General features: G+C 33.8%; 2 protein-coding genes across 2 annotated transcripts; one reads left to right on the top strand and one right to left on the bottom strand.

The window, feature by feature from the left end:
* Positions 1-24: 24 nt before the first annotated feature.
* On the bottom strand, positions 25-7,634 carry LOC120258904 (piRNA biogenesis protein EXD1). Its single transcript, XM_039266370.1, has 10 exons — positions 7,455-7,634; positions 5,665-5,852; positions 3,871-4,002; positions 3,725-3,775; positions 3,461-3,557; positions 2,563-2,609; positions 1,865-2,081; positions 837-966; positions 679-721; positions 25-385 (listed from the first exon to the last, which is right to left on the bottom strand). Exons 1-10 carry the CDS (start codon positions 7,567-7,569, stop codon positions 311-313), a joined length of 1,095 nt encoding a protein of 364 aa, XP_039122304.1. The 5' UTR covers positions 7,570-7,634; the 3' UTR covers positions 25-310.
* Positions 7,635-9,547: 1,913 nt separating this feature from the next.
* LOC120259485 (single myb histone 4) lies at positions 9,548-15,362 on the top strand. Its single transcript, XM_039267096.1, has 6 exons — positions 9,548-9,744; positions 11,037-11,236; positions 12,167-12,251; positions 12,889-12,972; positions 14,687-14,972; positions 15,071-15,362. The coding sequence occupies exons 1-6, from the start codon at positions 9,595-9,597 to the stop codon at positions 15,100-15,102; spliced, it is 837 nt and encodes a 278-aa protein (XP_039123030.1). The 5' UTR covers positions 9,548-9,594; the 3' UTR covers positions 15,103-15,362.
* Positions 15,363-16,201: the final 839 nt, after the last annotated feature.

Below are 16,201 nucleotides of genomic sequence, written 5' to 3'. Positions count from 1 at the left end.
CACACGGAAACAAAAGCAAAAGCAAAAACAAAAAGGCCACTGATAATATAAGGGTCAGGCGCATTCATGAAATGGTGTATCCATAAGTTCCCTCTTACCTTCTTACCTTTCCTGTATTTACAGATGCTTGGAAAATGCCATCCCAGAAAATTTGGGAAAGGGCATCCAAGGAAAGGTAATAGGCTTGGAGCAGGTTGCATTAACATGATTTGTTATATTGCCCTTATCCATACCAAACCTCATACAAGACTGCAACACAGACTAGAGTATCTGGAGAGGTGAAGCATTTTGTACCAATAGAGGGGCAATGCTAGATGTAGAGCATCTTGCCTCGGAGGATTGCCTCAGCTTTCCTCACCTCTTTAACCGGTCCAATGATGAAAACCTACATAAAGATACAGGCCAATGTGCATGAAGAGCAAATTTTTGTCCGCAAACATAATTCTAAACATGCAATCATCTTGTGCCTCTTCAAGAACCACAAGTGATATAGTATATACATAAAAGACTATCATGGGAATCTGAACTTATATTGGATGTGATTTGCAAATATATGCTAAAGTGAGTAAAAAATCTTCAGAGTCATAATAAGCAAGTGGCATGGAAACCAAAAGCTAGTCTGCTACAATAAAGGAAAATAATAAACCATGAACTTTTTATACAGTAAACTAAGTCTACCTTATCAGGTGGACCTTTAGAACCGCCAATAAGGATCTCACAGCTGCAACACACAATACACATAATTAACTTCAACTTATGACAAAATTGAATCATTTGCACCGTTTGTAAAATATGGATTGTAAGCATATATAGTTCCACTTCTGCAGAAAACTTACTTGCAGCACTCTTTGACTGATGTAATGGAGGCTCCTCCTCTCCCAATGATTCGTCCCATTTTCCCAGGGGGTACATGTAACACAGACAATATCTCCTCTACTGGAACATATCCTTCAGCAACCAGGCTCTCTGAATAATCAAATCATTGTCAGGTGTAATCACTTTGCTCCCTTTAAATCAATTTGCACTTACAAATAAATAAAAAAAAAAATCTAACCCCCACGATCTTAAGGATGACAGCCCAAAACACCAAATACTTGCCTTTACCATACACATAGTTTCAATGTGTTTCCATTTTGTACAGATTTTCACACTTAAAATCACAAATTTCTAATATAGAGGCTTGAAGAATCTGAAGTTGTCTAAAGCTCTTAAGTCACATGTTTTTTTCACTGCATCTTGAGAATATGACGGAGGTGAAAAGATGTCAGATACCATGGCAACCATTTGTCAAAAAGAATGAAGTATAGGTCAGGTATTAGCAATATACTTCCCTAAATTTTTCTTGGTCAAATCTTACAACAAAATTAAAAGGCGAAAAATACATGAGTTACTCTAATGCCTTTTCACCACCTATGACTGGTTGATGCCAATTATCAAAGTTCACAATTATCTGACCAGTGGTGACACCAAGAACATATCTATCTATCATAATGATACTCAATCACTATCTATATCACATTACATCAATACAACGACAGTCATAAAAATGCAATGAGTTTTGAAGAACCACCAATTCTTTGAAATCAACCTAAGAGTAATAGTTTGCAAACAGAAGAAAAATTCATGATATTCTCAGAAAAAATAGCACGATGCAGAAATCATGATTCTAAATAATGAGAGCTTCACAACGCAGAAATATTTGTCTAAGCAACAATTCTAAGGGATATATACCAATTCTGAGGAGAAACATAGTAAACCAACCAGATTACTGAAACTTCGAAGTGTAAAAATGAGTTTTTAAAGACCTTTACATGCATGCTAAATAGACATACAATATGAATTTCACTTGTTTTAATGCAAGAACCTGGAAGGGAGGGGAGAGGCGGCCAATCAGCATAGTCATTATCATTGATGCAGAAACATCTACAGTAGAGTGATCCTCGAACAGAGAGCTGCCATAATGATTTTTCATTCAACTTCTCCATCAATTTATGGTAGATGTATAGAAGAAAGCGAACATCATCAGTAGCCGCACGGATCATCATTTCAGTCATTGGCCTGTATGTCCAAAACTTTGGGTCCTGGTAATAAAAGCACACAGGTTACACCAACCTCTCTCCAAATGACAGTCAACTGCTTGAGCAAAAGGATTAGAAGGAACAGCCACAACAATGGCCGGTCATGATAAAAACACTCCTTGAATATGAACCCTGGTTTATTAACTGTGAGGAAAAAGTCAGTCAAATCAAACACATGTTTCTCTTTTAATGACTCAAGTTCTTCAATCTGCATGGTATTCACTGTTCATCATTAAAAGCAAGGAACCACAGAAACTTTAGTCCGTAAAGAAAGTCATGGAAGTTATAATAAACACAAGAATAATTGCCATACTGGCCATGACAATTCTGAGCTTCTCTTAGTAATTTGGCAACAGGAACAGTAGGGAGGTAGAAAATGAAAATCACCACAAACAGATGTTGCAGTTTTTAAGACATGAAATCCATATGTATATGAATCAACTGCATACAAATTAAATGGGTCATGTAGTTTGAAGAAATTTACCTCCCTCAAAAGTACACGCACTGTTTGCTTTTCAAGATATGAGACACCTACGTTAGAAATGCCAGCAAGATATCAGACAGAATTCAAACTCAGAGAACATGTCCATTAAATCCTCAACAATGATTATTGTAGTTCACACACACACACACACAGAATCACATCCATTTGTAATTACAAATGCCATATAAAAAATTTGTAAGAAAATGTTTCCTGATCATAATCTTTAAGTAACCAATGATTGTTCCAATTACAAGTAGCTATATACTAATATATAGATTCTCATTGTTCAAAAAAGAATGGTTCTAATAAATCTCAATTGAGCTCTGTATCACACAATCTATAAAAAGCAATGTTTTTAGTTACTAAAATGATAATTTGCTTCTAGGACTTGATTTAAAATCCAGAGAATTGCTATCCCTTTGTTTCACCATTGATAATTCCATATGTTTGTCAACCAATTCCCAATCCCTAAAAAATTTATCATTCATCAATTATGATAGCTTCCAAATTTTCTTTCATATCCCATTTGCAATAGCTTATTTCCTCACTAGCAGACGCTATAACAATTCAATAAGAGTTGTCCTACATTGGCCTGAAAACTCATTCTTTAAACTCCCTATCGAAATACTGCCAATTAAATTCCTAGCCTAACTATTCTTAATACAAGTCACTGGGTCCTCTAAATTGTACATAATTTTCCACAAGTTCAGAGATGCTTAGGAGTGACAACACCATGTATGAACATTATCGGCACTTGTAAGAAACCATATGCAAGGTTTAGATTACCAAGGGTTTAAATGTCAAGGTCTTGGCTTTTAAGCATCAATGTAAACAAAACAACTTCCATTTAAGGCAGAGATAATAGAAACTCAATGGATAAACACTGTCAATTAAGTACCACAATAGCGAGGATCAGCAAGGAGACCAACAAAAGATATGTAGTCATCAGGTGCTCTTTTCTTTCCTTCTTGCTCCTCTATCAGAGAATATGCGATCTACATGATAAAAAATGCATAATGTTATTTTATTTAAATTCAAGGGCATAGGTTCTAATGCATTTAAAGGCTTTTTTATCCTGGCCATGACAAACACAAGAGACTCATAATTTTGATATATTAATAAAGCTTTTTCCTGCACTAGAAGAGAATAGAGGTGAGTCTACCTGAGTATCCATAACATTATGTAGCCTAATTCCAAACTGAAAATACAAAGCCTGCACAACACAGATGAGATTCAGGAATGCCAAACAAACATCATAAACTTACATAGCACAGTTGAAAGCAACGGTTAGTAAAAATATTTCAAGACCTCACTGTCCCTTTTGCAGTCATGAATAACTTTTGTGATGTAACTAGACTCAAGTGCAGGCTTACAGGCTTGCATGAGTGCCTCCCCACCTTTTATTGCATCAACCAGGTAGACAGCATCTGGAAATGCAAGCTTACAAAAAAAAAAAAAAAAAAAAAACAAAAACAAAAACAAAATAAAAATCAATATAAGGAAACTTATATCACAAATTTCTTACACAGAACTACATGCATGCATGTATTTGTCGTCAAAAGAATAATAAGGCTGTCCAAATGGTAACATTTGATATTGATAAAGCATGTAACATGAGATTTGGTATTTTATTTTTATTCAAGGGATTCATAAAATTTTTTTATTTTCTTTGTTGCACCTTCAACTTTCTTTCTGCTCATAAATCTCATGACTGACACACAGCATAATCTCAATGGTGTCTTGAGCACAAAAACTGAATCACCAGATTTAATTTTGAGATCTTATCACTCAACAAGTTTAACTCCAGAATATTGATGGAAGAGAAAGGTATGCCATGAAAAATATTTAGATAGAAACCAAGTTTGCTTTTACCAGCAGAATTATACCATAGAAGAGAAACATCCAAGCATACCCAGTTGAGAGTGTGCACAAAACCACAGGCAACCAAAATGATTTGCAAATTTTATAGCCTTACAAATAACACTGTTAAAGGAACAAAAAGGAACTGACTTTCCAAATACATATTCATGAAATGAACAAAACTAAGACTAAACTTTATGAAAAAGAAATTTTATTTTGGCAAAAGATCTTCCAGTGCCAAGTTTTAAACATGGAATTAAGCTTAACCAGATTTACTTCCATATGCTTAATGTTAAAGTAAAGACAATACCATCAGTTTGATTCCATGAAGCTAAGTATCTACAGCTTGAGGTTCAACAAGAAAAAGAAGACAATGGATAACATTAACATATCAGAAGAACCCATTCTTCAAACTCAATTAAGGTACAAAGTGATATGCACAGGATGGGGAAGAGGATAGTGGTAGAAGAAAAGGAAAGATACCTGAAAGCATTAAAAAAATTAAAAAAACATCAATTTATAGGTAACCTCAAAAAGTGAAAGATATTTGACAACAGAGATGTTTCTGAACATGACTAAAGAACAAAATAGCATCAAAATGGCTTCCCTTATTAATGGAGTGTTTGGTTAGTGGAAATTGAATGGGGACAGTGAAGCACTTCTGCACACTTACATGTGTTTGATTTGCATCAGTGTTCAGCATATTACATTCCCGCATTTTGCATATGAAATGGACATAAATGACTTTAGAAGACTAAAATATTATTGTTTATCAACATTTAATTTAAGCATGTTTGATATAAATAAAATTAACTTGTTTCACTCAAGCCAAAACACTTCAGCATTTATTTATCCAAACACTACAAAGTGACACTTCTGCCTGGAAGTGTGATGTCCATTATAGTGGCACTTCAGCACTTCCAAACTTGCATTCCACTCTACCAGTCAAACACACCCTAACAACAAGGTCCTGTAGAAGCCTTTACATTAATTTAACTAGTTAGAATACTTATTGCTAGCAGCCTGCTAGTTCATCCTATGTTTGTTTCTCATGATAATTTATGTTAATAACCGAAGTAGAACTCCTCCATTCGTTTAATAGTTTTAAGCAGCTGGATACACTACAAATTAGGATGACGAACCAAATGATATAAAAATAATTACATGCGTAATAGATGTTCTAGAAGCATGTAACTTCATTATTCCATCACTCCAAGATAAATACAAGAAAGGATATGAAACCTGCATCACACAAAGAGCCCCATTTCGACAAAGGTCCACCCCCTCGCAGTCAAATCCAATAACCAGCTTCTTATCAGCTGAAGGATTCAGAAATTCATGAGGAAGTTGAGACGCATCATCAACAATGTGAATTGGAACCAATGAAGATTGGTCAGTATCATCTGGCAGATCTCCGCCCGCTTCAGTCACTGCATTATCAAAAGGAGCGTTAGTAAGAATATACAGAGAAAGAAAGAATAAAGTGACAACATAGCAAACAAGTAACAACAACAACAACAAAAATTAATTCATTAATTAACATTGAAAAATGCAAGTCAAAGACAATTATCCAAGAGGGTTGTTTCCTTAAACCATCATTCCTTATAGTTTTCATGCACATTTATGTTAAGAGGATAGACCGGAGACTTGAAATGCACTCCCTTTTTAACTTCAAGACAGGAACTGCTGTATCACAGGACATAATAAGTATTTTCTTATTCGCTCCTACTGCAGAAAAAAAGTCTTCAAATATACTTGCAAGAACAATTGAAAAAAAACCAGAAGCCACACACATTTCAAGGAAATCCATGATTTTAAAGGTCAATTCTCCCACTGAAGGTAAAGGAGACAATTATCAGCTTATATGTCAAAACAGCTCACACATAGCATCACAGCCCTACAATGTCTATGTACACTAGTGCTGAAATAAGTACTGGCATCTTTATGATTTAGGACTCTCTTTGAGAAACTTTAAAATTTTGCAGCAAGCAAACCAATTGATATACCATAATACAGTGCTAGAGCTAGCAAAAGTAAAGCACATGCATTGCATGAAAATTGAAGAAACAGAACTGATGCAAAGGATTTATGATTAGAGACAAAAACTTATCCCACTAATAAGTCACTAAGCTTTCTATATTATATAGATCTGATCAAGGCCTTGCCAGTAATGAATTATTGTCGTGCAAACTGAAACTGAAAAATGAACCTATTGATCTCAATCAAGATAAGAACTGAAAGGCAACTTATATACAATAAAACAAAAAGAGAAATGGATGCAATGAGCCAATTATGAAGAACAAGAACTGACAACTTGTCCCTCGACTTATTAACCATTATGCAGTAAGTGGATTGAAAACTAGCCATACTATTCTTAACCAGGGAATGAACAGAAGGCCACTAATAAACCAAAGAACGCAATGAACTAATTATGAAGAACAAGAACAAAGAACCAGTAACCAAAGGTATAAGCCAACATAAATCAAGTGAAACTGAAAAACTGAAAAATTGCTGTGTTGCTCTTAACTGGGGATGAACTGAGAGCAACTCATAAACCAAAGATCAAAAAGAGAAACATATTCTATGAAAGGATTATGAGAAACAAGAACCAAGCAAATTTCCATTTCACAATGTTTCCAATCACATAAAGCATTAATTTTCTTCTCCAACAACCAAGAAATACGCCAAAAATTCGTCATAACGATCTATGCTCAATCTCACACAGTAAAAGAGCATTAAACTCAGATCAGCTGGAGAACAAACACCCACTATCAGATAACAGAAAACCCTCGACAAAGGCAGCAAACAAAAACCCCCCATCAATTTTCTTACAAAAATCAGCAAATTCAACAACACAAACAACCTAAGAATCCAAGGATCAAACTTTACAGCGAAAAAAAAGCAAAGAATTCACCGATCAACATCAATCAGCAGCATAAATAAAGACATAAACCGATTAAAAAAAGAACCATTCAAAATTCACAGCAGCGATCATCAAAGACAAAAAAGGGTGAGATAAAGAGGGAGATCACCTGCGGCCGGAGGTATAGGAATGCGAGTCCGGTGGACGAGATGAAGAGGCTGATCACCGGACGCCGGAGGAAGAGGAATGGCCGTCTGGTGGGGAGGAGGGGGATCGGACGCCATGGGAGATCAAAGATTCAGAGCCCGGAGAGCTCTTGAATTCTCGCGGGGCGAATGGTACCTCGGAGAGAGCGCAAAGAGGTATATATAGGAAGTTGGAGGGGTAATTTGGGAATTAAAATGTAAGCCAAATGACTGCCGTTGACTGTCCTTGTGGAGATGTGGATGCTCTTGATACACGGCTGATGGACCCTTTTATGAGAAAGCCCTGAACTTTGCATTAATTAATTTTTAGTATTACTTCCACTTGAAGGCAAACATGAAACATTAGTATAATATTTTGATTTGGGTTGTAATGGATTCCGGTTCAAGGTTTAGGCTTGTAACCCAAACTCCGTGTTATTAGGTGAGAGCGTATGGCTGAGAATGCATGGATGAGGGACGCTTGTCATATTTATTTTTATTTTTATTTTTTATTTTTAAATAATAGATGATAAGCGCCATTTTTTATGAATATAAACAGTACTAAACAGTATTTGAACCCATATGTACAGTATGAGAATATTATAAAAAACCCGGACGAACAGTGTATGAACAGTACGGGAAGCTTGTCATATTTATCAATATATATATAATTTAATATTTTTTTATACACACACACTTTGCTATGGGTCTTTGCATAAATATCATGGTTTGATGGGTGTATTTATATGTAGATATGTTTATAAAATTATTATGTTTCATAAACTATTGGTTTAAAATGAATTTATATGTATGTATGTATATATTAATACATACATATATCAGTAGAGAAAATGAAAAGGTTTTATTGGTAAAATAGTTTCTCTGTTGGTCAAACAGATTTATCAGATCATGGATAAAAATTGAAGCGATCTTATTGGGTTTGGTATGAGTCTATTATAGAATCAAATAAAGCTATAAAGCTTGGATAAATATTGACACAATTTTGTCTCACTGGATGTGAGAAATGTAAATAGAAAAATTTAGTTACTTATTTTATTCAAGATATAACAAACGAAAATAAAGAAGGGTTATTTTGCTTTGATAAAAAATTTTGGAGTCAAAATTAGTATTATTTATAAAACATCCGCAATAAAAATGATAGTATGATTAACTCTTATGTAGAAAAAAATTAAGAATTTAACTCTCCTTCAAAGTATAGTCGAGGATTTGGTATGTGCATGAGATGACTTGTCTATATTGTCACAAAAAAAAAATTCATAAAATATGTATTAATTAATTGGACATCCAATATCCATTGTCTTAAAAAATAGACTTTTGTAGATGGATATAAGATTTTTTTTTTTTTAATTAAAAACCATTAAAGTGGATACAATATTTAGTTTATATTATATAATTTTGCAAAAAAAGTAAAATTGAACAACAATATATTCATTATTTCAAAATAGATACATTTAATAAATATATAATCAATTAATAAATAAATAAATTTATAAGACAGAGGATGTCCATAATTTTATGTTATGATTATTTAATTATTTAATATTTATTTTTAAAAAATATATATAACATAATAATTTAAAATTTTAAATAAATTTTGATCTAAACATGAAGATCACTGGAAACTACTCCCCCAATTCTTTTTACTCATCTATTTTAACTAAATTACACTGTTAAAAAACTAATTAAAATTAATTAGTAATTTAAAATTTATAAAAATTACATTAACTTTTTAATATTATTCTTATTTAAAATATATTTCAAAAAATATGTAATTAAATATAATTTATCAAAAATTATAAAAATATATTAAATATAAAATATAAATTTAAAAAATAATATTTAATAATATATAAATTTTTAAATAAACAAATAAAAAGGATAAAAATAAAACCTCTGAGATAGGACAAGTAAAAAGAAGGAGAGGGAGTATTAAATAAAAAGAACTATGAGGGACTTTTGGATAATTACATCGCTCATGAATTCTGCAACGAGCACATGTAATTATGAGATATTTACAGGGGTGCTTGTGAAAATTCCAACAAAAACCCCAAAAACAGCATACCACCGATCACTCATCGAGGGAGCCCTGGAGAAGAGAGCGCGATGGGAGCGCCGAAGCAGAAGTGGACGTCGGAGGAGGAGGAGGCGCTGCGCGCCGGTGTGGACAAGCACGGCGCCGGAAAATGGCGCACCATTCAGAAGGACCCTGAGTTCAGCCACTTGCTCGCAACTCGCTCCAATATCGATCTCAAGGTTTATTTCTCCGTCCATCCTTGATTGGAGGGATCTGATGATCTTTTCTTTTCTTTCTTTTCTTTCTTTTCTTTTTGCTGTTTTTTTAGTGGTTATTTGATTAGTGGTGTTTGATTTGTGGAGTGGTCTGTGAGATTGATTTTGGATGTGGGCTAATTGTTGATGAATGAACTTTGAAACGGGAAATTTTGGCAAATTTTTGGTTGGATTTTGACTTATTTGTGATATGATTTTGTGTTTTTATTTTGATGTTCGTTCTTGGAAGAGAATTGTGATGCCGTAGTTTATTCAAAACAGTTGGCATTGGCGAGAAAGGTGGAATTTTTATGTGAATAAATAATCGTGTAATAATGTGGATTTAGTAAAGTTGGATTTTTTCGGGGAATCCGTGAGTGTACCCTTTGGATGTTGGTTCGATTAGTTTATGATGTGTGTATGTTGTTGAGGATGTTTGCAATCACAAGTTGCAACTAAAGGAGCCTATCTTTTTAGAATTAGTGTATAGCATGGCAAGTTGGCTTACAATAATGTATTTGATGTTAACAATACCTCAAGAAAATATAAAAATAAAGGGCATCTGAATGCGTCCATTGTTCATTGCATTTTCATTGTGTTATTTACCACTAAATCGCATAGGATGTTGCACCAATAAGATGAGAAGTTAGTCACTAGAAGATCTCGCAAGTTGTAATGTTGTATATAAGCTTGTCAATCAGTCAATCTATTCAGAAGCAGCTCGAGCTTGGCTTGGCATTTTGAGCTTCGTTTTCAAGCTTGAATTTAATTTTAGTCAGAGCTTAAGCTGGTCCAGGCTTAATTGAGCTCAGCTTGATAGCTTGAAATAAATATATTATAATTTTTAGATATTTATAATATATAGTTATTGTATAAAAAATTTGTATTGTTCATTGTTAAGAGCAAAAACCAAGTTATAAATGAGGTTTTAGTTTCAAACTAATTGAGTTTAACACAAATTCTCAAAAATAAATTGATTCAATTTTAGTCTCAAGGTAGACTCAAGCTTTTGCAATTAACGTCAAGGCGAGTTCGAACAAGCCTTTTCAAGCTAGTTTCAAGCTCGAGTTGGTTCCAACCTGATCAAACTCAGCTCATTTACAATCTCTTGTGCATTATTAGTTCAGATAATGGACACACAATCATTGGTATACAACTTATTATATTTTGCTAATAACTTAATTGAGAATCTGAGATGTTATATACAATTTGTTGTTGTTTGTTTTATTTTATAATGGAACATCTTAAGCTAATTGTTCTCCTGTCTACCCATCTAGGACAAATGGAGGAATTTGAGTGTTAGTGCAAGCGGCCAAGGCTCTAGAGAGAAATCAAGGACACCAAAGCATAAGAGTATTCTGGCCATTCCACTATCTTGCTCTCAGGGTCATGTTGTCTCTGCCACAACCAAAGAAGAAGGAATGCCGGCAGCCATGGACCCAATGAAGATCTCCCAAGATGGGAAAACCAGTCTACGGTGTGCTACTCTCTTCTTTGTCTAATATTTTTATCGATCACCATTCACTTGTGCTGACAATCTGGTCCATGGAAAGTTCAACTTTATGCATGTGTTGCCTACAAGCCACACACAAAGAACTGGACCTTGGGTGTTCTGGGTGGCTGCTTGGTTGAGTTTTGGTGGTGCTTAAGTCTAGTCATCCCTTGGGTCAATTGCTCCTAACATACTGTGTGAAACTATGTTCCAGTCAAATTAACAATTCCAATTAGCTCTGCTATGATCCCTAGCATTTATAAACCATGGAATTGGTGGCCATTCAAATATTTTGCAAAGAGGGTCCAAACCAATTTTTAGCTAGACAGGTACAATACACTTGAGATGGTGATTTGATATAAAATCTGTTTGATATCTTCGTGTGGGTTTATTGTCTTTTAGCTCCAAAATCCATGTAAAAAGATAAATTAATAGAAAATTTGTATATTATTGCTGCTGGGACATTACTTGTGGCAAGCTTTTACCATCGGCACTATTTAAGCTTGTTTATTACTCTAGCCTGTCTGTTAATAACCTTATGTTCAGTCTCTTTATGCTTTTTTTCATTCTCTCTGTCTTTCTTCGTCATCTCAAGTACTTAATAGTTAGCTGGTATATCCATATCCATATAATTCATTGTCTCATGTTAATTTCATCTCTTACCATTTGAAAAATGTAACCTACTTTCTGCTATTTTACCTTTTTTTCATTCTCTTTCTTTCTTTTTCTCCTTTCCCCCCTTTACATTGCTTTGGGGTTTATGGCTTATATTTCTAAATTACTAGTGTGTGATGAGAACTCATCTAAAAAGACCAAAGTTAGCATGATTGTTTCTCGTTGTTTAGTTTTGTCATTTCCAGCAAATGCAAGTTTGGAGTGAGTTGGTTAAATTTTTATACTTGATTTGTGTTCAAGGTATACTCAGCTAATAACCGAAGCTCTTAAAGCTATGTCAGAGCCAGATGGAATGGAAATTGGTGCCATTTGTAAATACATCGAGGTAGTTTGACATCTCATCTCCCTGTCACTGTCATAGTATCTGATCTTCTGGTCCTTTTTGTTCCAGAAATAAATACAAAATCCCTTCCTCATACATGCTTCTAAAAAAAAAAGAACCAAACTATTAAGTTAGAACAGAATTTTATTAAGCATTTATTGCTATTGTACATTATTTATGACGGTAGCTAAATATTGGAAACTTTTCTTCATTAAAATCTATCAATGATTATCATTATCTATTTATAATTCATTTTTCCAAATTCTTTAAATGCATTTTCTTTTTGTAAAATATAATGCATGTTATTTGGTACTTACATGCAAACATTTGAACTTTTGGTGATCCTCTAGGTTAAAACTAGTTAGTGGTCAAACATGTAGAATTTACCCTTGACACAATTTGGACAGAAATTTGCAACTGATAAGCAGGTTGCATATCATCATCATGCTTCACCATTTGGTCAATAGGTCGTGTATTCATCATGACTTCATTTTCTTTTGCAAAAAAACTGCATGTTCAACATTCCCACCTTTTAATGATTCTTAACTTTTATCAAGTTATGCTTTTTGAGATCATTGAAAGATTTCTTGATTTTGTTTTCTAGGATATTAGTTTTATCTTTTTTTGGTGTTATATGCAGCAAAGGCATGAAGTCCCATCAAATTTCAGGAGGTTACTGAGTTCAAAGTTAAGACGATTCATTAAACAAGATAAGATAATTAAGGTAAATTCTCACTTGTCTTCAGACTGGGACTAATTAAGTAGTTCTCCTCCCAAACATCTTACCTAGCATATTTTATTTTTAAAATCTGAAATGTATGCTTTGCTTCCAATTTAGAAGTCCATGTATTGATGATCGTCATTCATATATTGGAAAGCAACATTAAATAGTTTGGTACAAGATTGGATGGAGACTGTGGATGATCCACACATCATGCTGAATCTAGATTAAAGCCTTTTTAAATTGTCTGTCCCATTCATATTGTCTTATGCATGAAGAAAAACTTTATTTGTGCACTTATTCTTCCACCATTTTATAAAAAAATAATAACTCCAAGGAACATCCACATTGTGATATTAAATTGATATACTGGAGAACCTCTTGGCCTTGGTGTTGTCGATATTCAAGTGTTCCGGGTCGCGTAGATTATGATGAACATTGCACATTCTTTATCAGAATGACTATTTCCTGTTCTACATCAGGGATTTGGGCTTACAATTGGAGGTTATTCAATGACTACTTTTTGATACTTTTCTTACTATTAAAGTTCTTCAAACTTAATTTATGCAGTCATCAGGGTGCATTTGCATTTATCTACATGTATGAATATATGATATGTGGGTGTGTGGTCATAAATGACTGATAATTTATTTTGATTTTGATGGTCTGCTGGTCAATGCATTGCTTTATGTATTAATTATGGAGCTGTAATCTTTCTTTGTTGATAAATTGTAGCTTATGAAGCCACTAATAGGAATAAACAATCCTTTCCTATGAGAAGGGTTGTCTCAACCTGTTGCCTAACTACTTGGAATGTCTGTGCTTGCTTATGTTGCGTGTAACGTAAACTAAATTTGAGAGAGCATGCCAGGTCAGCATCTCCATCTTAGAAATCAAAGATGAATGGTGGAGATAAAGATGAGAATAAGCACATTTTTCCTTTTAATAATGAAGATGAATGTTTTACAAATTTAAGATAATTCTTGAACTTTTCTAACATTTGTCATGCCATAGAGCATTGAAAGCACAATTACTGTGCAAATTAAGTTTCATATCTTCCTTTTGGTTAGTTGGCCTTCCCTATTCATAATCAGTTTCTTGTGTGAAGTTCCACTGAAATGGATCATTTTATTTAGGTCTGATTTCAAGTTTGACAACCTACGGTGTGGCCTTCTTGCCCTATATGAAAACAAGTTAAACATGTCCTGCCAATGCAAACCCCACTTTGTAATGAAAATTGCTATAGTTGTTGTTAGTGGTGATGAAAATAAAATGAAAATGTGGATAATGAAGATGATTAATCTGGTGAAATTAGAACCAGACTCAGAGTGAGCTCAAGGATCTTCGACCCAAGGAGCATCATGGAATGATGCCAATCATTTGTAGGAACACTTGAACTTTTGCTAATAAGCTTGAGTTAATCTGGTGTCAAGGAAGGTAAATTGCAATTTGACTTTTTGGACTTAACCTTTTACCTGTTAAGTTGAAATTTAGCTAGTTTTTTTTAAATATGCTAGTATCCAGTTTACTTTCCTCTCACTTTATTTTAAGATGATTTTCCATATTGGTATAACTAAATCATTATCAGCCATGTGACATCAGAGAAAAAAGCACATTGTACTTAGTTCTCCTAAATTATCAAAACATTGATTGGTTCATTTTCTTCATTCTCACTGATTACTATTTTTGTCACTTTTCTTATGTAAATTTGTTTCAGGGCCGAAAAGGATACTTGCTGAAAGAATCATCCTTAGCAACAAAAACCCCTAGCCCCAAGCAAAAAGATCCGGCTCATCACCGACCAAAAATACAAAACAATTCTGGGTTGTGCAGCTCCATGAACTCAATCGAGGATGCTTCCATAACAGCAGCGTACAGAATTGCAGACGCAGAGGCTAAAGCATACCTCGCATCTGAAGCAATGAAAGAAGCAGAGAACATTGCGAAAATGGCCGAGGACACAGACTCATTGCTATTGTTGGCAAAAGAGATATACGAGAAATGTAATTGGAGAAATATTCTTATCAGCTTACATTTCTGTTTGCATTGATCTCACAATTTATCCAAAGTAACAACTCCACATGGCCTTTTACAATTGCAGGCAGGCAAGGTGAAGTCATTAGCTTGGCGTAATGTGGACCTTATTGTGCATCTTTGGTCAGGACCTTCAAGCAGTGCTCCCGGTTTGGCTGTGTGAACTCTTCAAGTAATAAATTTCTTGCATCAATTACCATCTGAGAATTATGTGGTTTTCAGGTTGTTTTTATTGTAACTTTGGTTGCTAGGGAAACACATGTATTTTCAGACCTAAATGTATAATATAGCTCCCTCTGTATAAAAGAAATTCTCTTCCATTAGTCAGACATCTATGCTATTTTCACTAAATAATCACATGTTCATTGTTTAGTCTGGGATTATATAATTGTCAGCAGCAATGTTTAGTGTTTTTGAGTATGTGCAATGTTTCATGTTTTAGAGGGGTTAATTTTTTTAGCAGGGTATCAAACTATGGTCCTTTTTCTTATAGGGTTCGAACTTCAATTTGAATCAAAATGATTGTTCAACTTCAATTTTATTATACATAATAGTTACTAGAGAGATTTTGACCTATTTTTTTGATGATATAAATACTATGCATGACACCCTATGCTATTTTCATTTTTAACATCATATCATCAAAAATAGACTCAAATCAAATCATCAAAAATAGACCAAAATCTCTCATGTAACCATCCAATAAAACAAAATTAAAATTGGATAACCATTTGATTTAATTGAGTTTAGACCCTAAAATGAAAACTGATCATAATTTGGTACCCTATTAAAAAATTTACCATGTTTTTGAGTATACCCAAATTTACCCTGTTTTTGAGTATGCCCAATGTTCAATGTTCTCGAGTAAAAATGATGTGTGCATGTACACACAAATAAAATAAAATAACAATAGACATTTTGGTTATTTCAACCGAGCATTGAATTAAACCAAATTGTTCCGGATTAAATAAGACATACCAAAAAGGGCTTCACGAAAAATACTAGGCTACCTACCGTGGCTGTAGAACCAATGGGGGAAAAACATGCCGAGTAAATGAAAGAAAATGAGAACATACAATTCTGTCATCCGTTTTTTCTTTTCATCTACAAACAAAGCATGACAAATGGGAAGTGAGAAAATATTCATGCAACAAAACTTTCTAAGATACTAATTGAAAAGACAACAAAATAAAAGAGG

The sequence above is a fragment of the Dioscorea cayenensis genome, chromosome 4 (assembly GCF_009730915.1).
Source record: "Dioscorea cayenensis subsp. rotundata cultivar TDr96_F1 chromosome 4, TDr96_F1_v2_PseudoChromosome.rev07_lg8_w22 25.fasta, whole genome shotgun sequence".
Taxonomy (NCBI): Eukaryota; Viridiplantae; Streptophyta; class Magnoliopsida; order Dioscoreales; family Dioscoreaceae; genus Dioscorea; species Dioscorea cayenensis.
The sequence above is the reverse complement of the archived record's forward strand: the minus strand, read 5'-3'. Positions and strand labels throughout refer to the sequence as shown.

What these genes read in the sequence shown, in the direction of transcription:
- LOC120258904 (XM_039266370.1), bottom strand. Translation starts at nt 7,569, where the DNA reads ATGGCGTCCGATCCCCCTCCTCCCCACCAGACGGCCATTCCTCTTCCT. An exon ending in GGGCTCTTTGTGTGATGCAG is followed by an intron (nt 4,003 to 5,664) that starts GTTTCATATCCT and finishes TTTTTTTGTAAG; the next exon opens with CTTGCATTTCCAGATGCTGT. An exon ending in TGCTGATCCTCGCTATTGTG is followed by an intron (nt 2,610 to 3,460) that starts GTACTTAATTGA and finishes TTTCTAACGTAG; the next exon opens with GTGTCTCATATCTTGAAAAG.
- LOC120259485 (XM_039267096.1), top strand. Translation starts at nt 9,595, where the DNA reads ATGGGAGCGCCGAAGCAGAAGTGGACGTCGGAGGAGGAGGAGGCGCTG. An exon ending in AACAAGATAAGATAATTAAG is followed by an intron (nt 12,973 to 14,686) that starts GTAAATTCTCAC and finishes AATTTGTTTCAG; the next exon opens with GGCCGAAAAGGATACTTGCT. An exon ending in AAAAGAGATATACGAGAAAT is followed by an intron (nt 14,973 to 15,070) that starts GTAATTGGAGAA and finishes TTACAATTGCAG; the next exon opens with GCAGGCAAGGTGAAGTCATT.